This window comes from Lytechinus pictus, chromosome 8 (genome assembly GCF_037042905.1).
Source record: "Lytechinus pictus isolate F3 Inbred chromosome 8, Lp3.0, whole genome shotgun sequence".
Taxonomy (NCBI): Eukaryota; Metazoa; Echinodermata; class Echinoidea; order Temnopleuroida; family Toxopneustidae; genus Lytechinus; species Lytechinus pictus.
The window spans coordinates 20240005-20249400 of NC_087252.1; the positions used below are offsets into that span (position 1 = coordinate 20240005).

At 35.7% G+C, this 9396-nt stretch overlaps 1 protein-coding gene across 1 annotated transcript in view; it reads right to left on the reverse strand.

Annotated features, from left to right (window-relative positions):
• Positions 1–8907, reverse strand: part of LOC129267048 (uncharacterized) — a 99990-nt gene extending 91083 nt beyond the window's left edge. The window contains exons 1-2 of the mRNA XM_064103742.1: positions 8783–8907; positions 7402–7535 (exon numbers count right to left, since the gene is read on the reverse strand). Coding sequence (XP_063959812.1) covers positions 7402–7535; positions 8783–8793 — 145 coding nt within the window. The 5' untranslated portion in view covers positions 8794–8907. The remainder of the gene's footprint in view (positions 1–7401; positions 7536–8782) is intronic.
• Between the last annotated feature and the right edge of the window lie 489 nt (positions 8908–9396).

The window sequence follows — 9396 nt, forward strand, 5'->3', positions numbered from 1 at the left end:
ATTGTAGTTACCCTGAATCACGATTATCGTTGGTGATTGTGATTGATTAAGCAATCAATCTTTTTTTTCTTTTTTTCTTTTGCTTTTCAAAAGCATGCCTGTTAAGAAAGATTTACTAACGGGATGCGAATTCTAAGCATGAAGATATTGTATGGTGTGTGTTTGTGTGCGTGGGAGTTTTTTCGCCATATCATGATAGTGACGTGTGCACACCTATTGACAAAAACCACATACAAACAAGTATTTCGCAACAGCAGCAAATTCCCCGTCGGGAATACCCAGAAACAAAATGAAATAAAAAAAAATGTCGTTACACAGTACGATTTATTTCTATAATTTATTCCATGGATAGTTTTATTAAAAAACGAAAAAAATGGACAATGATTTGAACATGAGAGTAGGCATAAAAAATGGGAATTCATCAGGAGAGATTCAGCTACATATCTAGCTGTTCCTCTCTATATCGATCGGTATAACCCATGTATATATTTATACAACTGATGAATTCCCATTTTTTTGTATCAGTTCCACAACTCTGAATGCGAATTTAGTTTCGTACTAAATATGCTCGGTGATCGAGAGATTCAGCTACATATCTAGCTGTTCATCTCTATATCGATCGGTATAACCCATGTATATATTTATACAACTGATGAATTCCCATTTTTTGTATCAGTTTCTTGAAGGTTTGTCGATATTTCTATCATTTTTATCACTTCTGCCTTCTGCGACTCTTGAAACTCCATCTCTTCAGGCAGGAGAGATTCAGCTACATATCTAGCTGTTCATCTCTATATCGATCGGTATAACCCATGTATATATTTATACAACTGATGAATTCCCATTTTTTGTATCAGTTCCACAACTCTGGATGCGAATTTAGTTTCGTACTAAATATGCTCGGTGACCGAGAGATTCAGCTACATATCTAGCTGTTCCTCTCTATATCGATCGGTATAACCCATGTATATATTTATACAACTGATGAATTCCCATTTTTTGTATCAGTTTCTTGAAGGTTTTTCGATATTTCTATCATTTTTATCACGTCTGCCTTCTGCGACTCTTGAAACTCCATCTCTTCAGGCAGGAGAGATTCAGCTACATATCTAGCTGTTCCTCTCTATATCGATCGGTATAACCCATGTATATATTTATACAACTGATGAATTCCCATTTTTTGTATCAGTTCCACAACTCTGGATACGAATTAAGTTTCGTACTAAATATGCTCGGTGACCGAGAGATTCAGCTACATATCTAGCTGTTCATCTCTATATCGATCGGTATAACCCATGTATATATTTATACAACTGATGAATTCCCATTTTTTGTATCAGTTCCACAACTCTGGATGCGAATTAAGTTTCGTACTAAATATGCTCGGTGATCGAGAGATTCAGCTACATATCTCGCTGTTCCTCTCTATATCGATCGGTATAACCCATGTATATATTTATACAACTGATGAATTCCCATTTTTTGTATCAGTTCCACAACTCTGGATACGAATTAAGTTTCGTACTAAATATGCTCGGTGATCGAGAGATTCAGCTACATATCTCGCTGTTCCTCTCTATATCGATCGGTATAACCCATGTATATATTTATACAACTGATGAATTCCCATTTTTTGTATCAGTTCCACAACTCTGAATGCGAATTTAGTTTCGTACTAAATATGCTCGGTGATCGAGAGATTCAGCTACATATCTCGCTGTTCCTCTCTACATGTGTATATCGATCGGTATAACCCATGTATATATTTATACAACTGATGAATTCCCATTTTTTGTATCAGTTCCACAACTCTGGATGCGAATTTAGTTTCGTACTAAATATGCTCGGTGATCGAGAGATTCAGCTACATATCTAGCTGTTCATCTCTATATCGATCGGTATAACCCATGTATATATTTATACAACTGATGAATTCCCATTTTTTGTATCAGTTCCACAACTCTGGATGCGAATTTAGTTTCGTACTAAATATGCTCGGTGACCGAGAGATTCAGCTACATATCTAGCTGTTCCTCTCTACATCGATCGGTATAACCCATGTATATATTTATACAACTGATGAATTCCCATTTTTTGTATCAGTTTCTTGAAGGTTTGTCGATATTTCTATCATTTTTATCACTTCTGCCTTCTGCGACTCTTGAAACTCCATCTCTTCAGGCAGGAGATATTCAGCTACATATCTAGCTGTTCCTCTCTATATCGATCGGTATAACCCATGTATATATTTATACAACTGATGAATTCCCATTTTTTGTATCAGTTCCACAACTCTGGATGCGAATTTAGTTTCGTACTAAATATGCTCGGTGATCGAGAGATTCAGCTACATATCTAGCTGTTCATCTCTATATCGATCGGTATAACCCATGTATATATTTATACAACTGATGAATTCCCATTTTTTGTATCAGTTCCACAACTCTGAATGCGAATTTAGTTTCGTACTAAATATGCTCGGTGATCGAGAGATTCAGCTACATATCTAGCTGTTCATCTCTATATCGATCGGTATAACCCATGTATATATTTATACAACTGATGAATTCCCATTTTTTGTATCAGTTCCACAACTCTGAATGCGAATTTAGTTTCGTACTAAATATGCTCGGTGATCGAGAGATTCAGCTACATATCTCGCTGTTCCTCTCTACATGTGTATATCGATCGGTATAACCCATGTATATATTTATACAACTGATGAATTCCCATTTTTTGTATCAGTTCCACAACTCTGGATGCGAATTTAGTTTCGTACTAAATATGCTCGGTGATCGAGAGATTCAGCTACATATCTAGCTGTTCATCTCTATATCGATCGGTATAACCCATGTATATATTTATACAACTGATGAATTCCCATTTTTTGTATCAGTTCCACAACTCTGAATGCGAATTTAGTTTCGTACTAAATATGCTCGGTGATCGAGAGATTCAGCTACATATCTAGCTGTTCATCTCTATATCGATCGGTATAACCCATGTATATATTTATACAACTGATGAATTCCCATTTTTTGTATCAGTTCCACAGCTCTGAATGCGAATTTAGTTTCGTACTAAATATGCTCGGTGATCGAGAGATTCAGCTACATATCTCGCTGTTCCTCTCTATATCGATCGGTATAACCCATGTATTTATTTATACAACTGATGAATTCCCATTTTTTGTATCAGTTCCACAACTCTGGATGCGAATTTAGTTTCGTACTAAATATGCTCGGTGATCGAGAGATTCAGCTACATATCTAGCTGTTCATCTCTATATCGATCGGTATAACCCATGTATATATTTATACAACTGATGAATTCCCATTTTTTGTATCAGTTCCACAACTCTGAATACGAATTTAGTTTCGTACTAAATATGCTCGGTGATCGAGAGATTCAGCTACATATCTAGCTGTTCATCTCTATATCGATCGGTATAACCCATGTATATATTTATACAACTGATGAATTCCCATTTTTTGTATCAGTTCCACAACTCTGAATGCGAATTTAGTTTCGTACTAAATATGCTCGGTGATCGAGAGATTCAGCTACATATCTAGCTGTTCATCTCTATATCGATCGGTATAACCCATGTATTTATTTATACAACTGATGAATTCCCATTTTTTTGTATCAGTTCCACAACTCTGGATACGAATTTAGTTTCGTACTAAATATGCTCGGTGACCGGGATGTCGCAGTCTGGGCGACGTGGATCTTGTGCTCGCCCCGGCGCTTGCTCTCTATGAACTGTTGGATATGACTTAACAGTCACAGAAATGTGTAAGTGTAATCTAGATTGAAGGTTTGTAGATATTTCTATTTTTGTTATCTCTTCTGCGTTCTGCGACTCTTTAAACTCCATCTCTTCAGGCAGGAGAGATTCAGCTACATATCTAGCTGGATAATCTACATCCATTGGTTCGTCCATCACGAAGATATATATATATAGTTCAAAAGAGAGCAAGCACGCGTATCCACGTTTACAACCACCCAGGCTATAGAGCGTGAATCCCTAACAACTGAAGAAAAATCATCCTTTTTATACATTTCAAAAAGTAGGCGTGGTAAATGGATCATGCGTTGGATTTTTTTCGCGGTGTCATGATAGTGCCGTGTGCACGCATATTGACAAAGAGTTTTTTCGCGGTGTCATGATAGTGCCGTGTGCACACATATTGACAAAGAGTTATTTCGCGGTGTCATGATAGTGCCGTGTGGACACATATTGACAAATATCAAGTACAAATAAAAGTGTTTCGCAACAGCAATGCCGTTGTATGGTTCAACATATCACGATTTCTTTCGAGTTTATTTCACACAAATTGATAGATATAGAAAATTAATAATTAATCTATTAGGAAACGGTTAGGGTCGCTTATATTTCAAAAGAGATTAGATTGATGAAAATTAATTAATGTTTAGTTTTCTTAGCATTTTGTATTATTTCTTCTTTAAAAAGGGTTAAATGGGTGGTATCATAACAAGCAACATAAATCGAATGTTTTGATATCATTTTGTATTCAGCATCTGCTTGCATGCAAATTCATCTCAAAATGTGTATTTTAGGGAAGTTTCATTGTTATCTGGGCTCATGGTACTATCGGTTCGGTGTAAAAATGGCAGAGGTGAAAATGGCAGGGCTAAAAAAGGCAGAGGTAAACATGGCAGTGGTAAAAATGGCAGAGGTAACAATGGCATAGGTAAAAATGGCAGAGGTAATAATGGCAGAGGTAAATATGGCAGAGGTAATAATGGCAGAGGTATAGATTACCGGTCTTAAACCCCCACGCAATAAATAACTGTCGAATGGCCCCACATGTACATAGATTAAATCACAAAATTTTGTCTCATGAGAAAATGAATAAAATTTCAGTGTTGGACTAATGGAAAGGGTAACATTTTTTAATCATAGAATATATAATTCGTCTGCACCAAATTGCTAACCCTTGGGATGATTTTTTTTTTTTTTTTTAATTTATTAACAATGTTTCAACAGGATACCCAATCAACATAAAAATTGCTCTCCCTTGGGGTCCTGCATATTAAAAAAACAATCACAATATATCTTGTTATACACAGTAGAATTAACATGAGAAAATGTACATACATTATGATAGAACATAATAGTTGAAGTCAAATATAAACGAAACTATAAATAACTATTAACTACGCACATCATTAGAAAGAAGGGTCTGTACATAGAACATAATAATCGAAATTGACATCGGAGATATCTACTATTGGAAAAAAGCTGCAACTGGATTTAAAGGTTATCTTTTAAATATTTCTTAAAAATTGAGAGGGAATTTATGTTTTGAGATTTAGGTTGAAGACTATTCCATAATGAGACGGCTTGATAATGAAATGAATGTTTGAATGATTCAATATGACATTTGGGGAAGAGTAACTTATTTTGTGAGGAACTTCTTGTACAGTGTGAGTGGATTTCTTTTCTAAAAGTAAATAGTTTGGACAGACATGTGGGAGCAATACTTTTCATACATTTGAACATTAAAATAAATCTGAAAATACGAACTCTATCTTCAAATCTTTTCCAATCTAAGAGGGTAAATAAATTTTCCGAAGGGGTCAAGAAATGGGCATTTAAAATATTCCTTGCAGCTCTTTTCTGTAATTTATTTAATCTTTCGGTATCTTCTTTGAATTTATCCCCCCAGACAATACAACAATAATCTAGAATTTGCAAAACCATAGCATTATATAGAGTGAGTAAAGTATTTTCATTGACACAACCTTCGTAGGATACCCAACTTCCTGCTAACGTTATTGGCTACTTTAGATACATGTTCTTTCCATGATAATTCATTATCAATAAGTATACCTAAACATTCAAAGGATTGGACTTGTATGATCTGGTGACCATTACAAATTATTTTTAAATGAGATTCATTCATTTGGAATAAATAGAGTTTGCAAGTCGAACACGTGTACCAATAATCATACATTTTTTTTTCATAATTCATCATCATACGGTTATCTTCTAACCAGCAGGTTATATTTTCTAAATCCAATTGTAATTTATTTTGTATTTCAGCTAAACTATCACCTTCGGCATAAGAGGAAGGTATGCTTCCCCACGGATCTCTGCTCCTGGAATCACTACCAATGCTGCCTCTACTCCGTGGTCGCGTACGGGTTCGACGATCACTGTTGATGGGACGTGGACTAGGGGACGAGTAAGCCATTGGTTAACGTTTAATTGGAATTTATACGAATTCCGGGATTTATCTCAGATATAATTTCTAGTAATCATGGTAATGAAGCCATGAAAATATTGTCCTTGGAAATCTTTATTCATTGCAACAAATACGTGAAAAACAAAGTGACCGGAAACACCATCCCAATTTAATTCCATATATTACACGTGTTGCAATTCCATTTGTCGAAAGAACAATTATTTTATTACTATTAATATTTTTAGAGACATATTGAAAGTGTATGCGCATTTTTTCCTGTTTTTTGTTTGTTTATCATATGAATGCTACGCAATAATTTTTTTTAGGAAGACAATTGAAATGTTCACAAGTGAAAGCCAGAAAATTATAGCGAGCTTATGCTGACGTAAGACATTAATGGCAAGCCCTATTGTGAATAATGACCCTTAATAAAAAGAATTGCCTTAGGCTAATATTACAAATGATTTTTTTTTTGAATTCTTGATATTTGCGTTGTTAAGAAAATGCCATACGTGATAATAAGAACGGAATATTTGGTAATAATAAATCGGATTAAAGGCAAAAACGGCTGGTTTTAGACTGGGTGTTTTGTAAAATTGGAGATGTATGTTTACAGTTTATTCAAACTTGCACCATGAATGGTTTGTCATATATTGGATTCCGGGGTCCTTTAAGGGCAATCATTTTGTTCAGGACTTTTGTAATGTCAACACATTTCCCAAAATTAATCGTATAAAAAACATGAAAGCTCAATGTGATTCTTTCTAGCCATGAAAAAAAATCATTACCAGCCTTCCACCTACCCCGCCCGCCCACCCCTCTCTCCCTTTCTCTTGCTGTACCTCTGTCTTATTGTTTTTCTTCGTCCCTACCAATCGTGAGTTTTGCAACTACAGCGGGGAAGGATTTAAGAGCATAGTAAATGTATTGAAAATACTCGTCAAGTGACAAAGAACAGCTAGGACGTCTTTAACGAAAATTGGTAAACCAGAACGGCAGTTTTGTCCAAAATTTCAGAGTTGACAAGAAAATGTGAAAAATATTTAATTTTCTGATTCACTTATTTTTGACAAAGACGTCTTGATTGTTCTTTGTCATTAAGGACACTCAACAATATATTTTCTATGTTCTTAAAGGCGTCGACTGTCGTGGAAGAAAAAACTCCATTATCTTTATAAGATGTTACCTGATGTAAAGATATGAATCGCTATACCAACGAGGCCACCAATGACCAAAAAGACGATCGCGACTACGACACAAATTACCGACGGCGGCGTCCCTTTCGACTTCACAACCGGGATGACAGACTCGCGATGATGTCTAAAGAGACGAAATAGAAAAGACTAAGCATGTTTTTTTAAATAAAGGAGAAGCAATAGTACCGTTTTAGCCTAATTGCCATGTTTGTAGTGAATGGGATGTCCAGTGAAATATTCGTTTTACTTTTCGTTCTCGAAATGTGGTTGCCTTTGATGCCGTCTAGACCCGTTAAGGCCATATTAGTGACTGTAGAGATAAAACGCAATGCGATAAAGACTAACAAGACCAAAGCTAGTGCAGAAATACATTTTTTGAAAGGCCAAGCAATAATTACTCAGCATACTTGCAGCTAAAGAAAACAAGGGAAAGAGTTCCATTGCACCCCCCACCAAAAATAACAAAAGTTTGTTGAGACTTCCAGTTCGTGCACTGTAGATTTTTCTATCATTTTTTACTGTTGCTTACCTTAGTTGGGACTCGAACTCACCTTTTTTGATCTGCAGTCAAGACCTTTCCCGCTATGCTAGCGAGAAGCGCTGATACCGGAAAGGGTATTTTTACGATTATCAGCCGATAGTTCGGCTAGTCTTGACTCGCAGACCCTTTACTGACTAAATAAACCGATGTCTATGGACAATTACACGCACAAGATCTCGCTCGAAATTTGACGGAATAAAGCCATATTTTGGTATGTATTTCCACTTCCCCATCATGTATGTTCGATATTAGGGCTAGATATATTATTCTGAACCTTCTCCATGTTTTTATTTTCAATTCTAGTGGGGGTGGGGGGGGGGGTGCATATGGAACTCTTACCAAAACAAGATATTGAGAAATATTTGTTTTTCTTGCCCACGTTGATCACCATCATCAATATTAAGGACCGCGGTGTTTTACACTTAATGATAACTTTAAAATGTTTTTTATATGCAGTTGTTTTACAGAAATAACTTCTACCAGATCCCCTTTGACTTGATACTGCAGTACCTTCGAGTTCTTACTATCATTATAGACCGGGTGATCTAAATCACTATAAAATACGTATTTATTTAATATTTTTAAATTGTTTGTGCAAAAATATGAAAATAATTGATTTTCATGAAAAATTCAAGATGGGCGACAAAAATGGGGTCCTCTGGGCTTTCCATACAGGATATGACCCGGCAGCAGCACATTTGCTTGACCACTGACATCATGCCAACATGTAGGGACCATCAAACCTTATGTACCGGATCAGCTGAATAAACTCCCTGAGCCCCCGGTCTATTACCTCAGTGGAAGAACTTAAACAAACGTGTACAACATACCTGTCTGCCATTGCTCAGCTTTATCCACAGCCAAAAAAAAATAATAATAATAAGCTGTACTATGAATAAGGTAAGGTATATTGAACATAGGAGGCCCGTTTGTTGTACATCCATAAGCTTGATACAAAGCATGAGAGCAGAACGGCTATGTAAAGAAGATTCTATTATTACAATACAGTTTCATTGTCTGCATGTTTGGGTGAACATCAATATCATGCCCACTGTCATGTTTATAGAATGGCCAAACTCGAGAGCGCGTGAGTGTGCATATGGTGAGTGTGTGTGAAAGAGGGAAAGAGAGAGAGAGAGAGAGAGGGTGTGTGTTTAATGTCACCATCCATCCAAATCGTCAAGAAATTAAACTAAATGACTTTATGTTGTTACAATGTGAGACAAATATCCAACAAATAACTAGTTAGATCAATTCTAAATTTGATTATTTTATTTATTACAGGTATAAAACAAAGGTAAAGAAAATAACAAATCTTAAATATCTTGTAGATTCAGTTTTAGCTTTCATGATCCTGTGTTAATTCCAAATAATATAAAAATTAGCTGGCAAAGATTCCCTGGATTAAAGTCCAGAAAAAGGAGACAAGTTTTGACATTCTGTC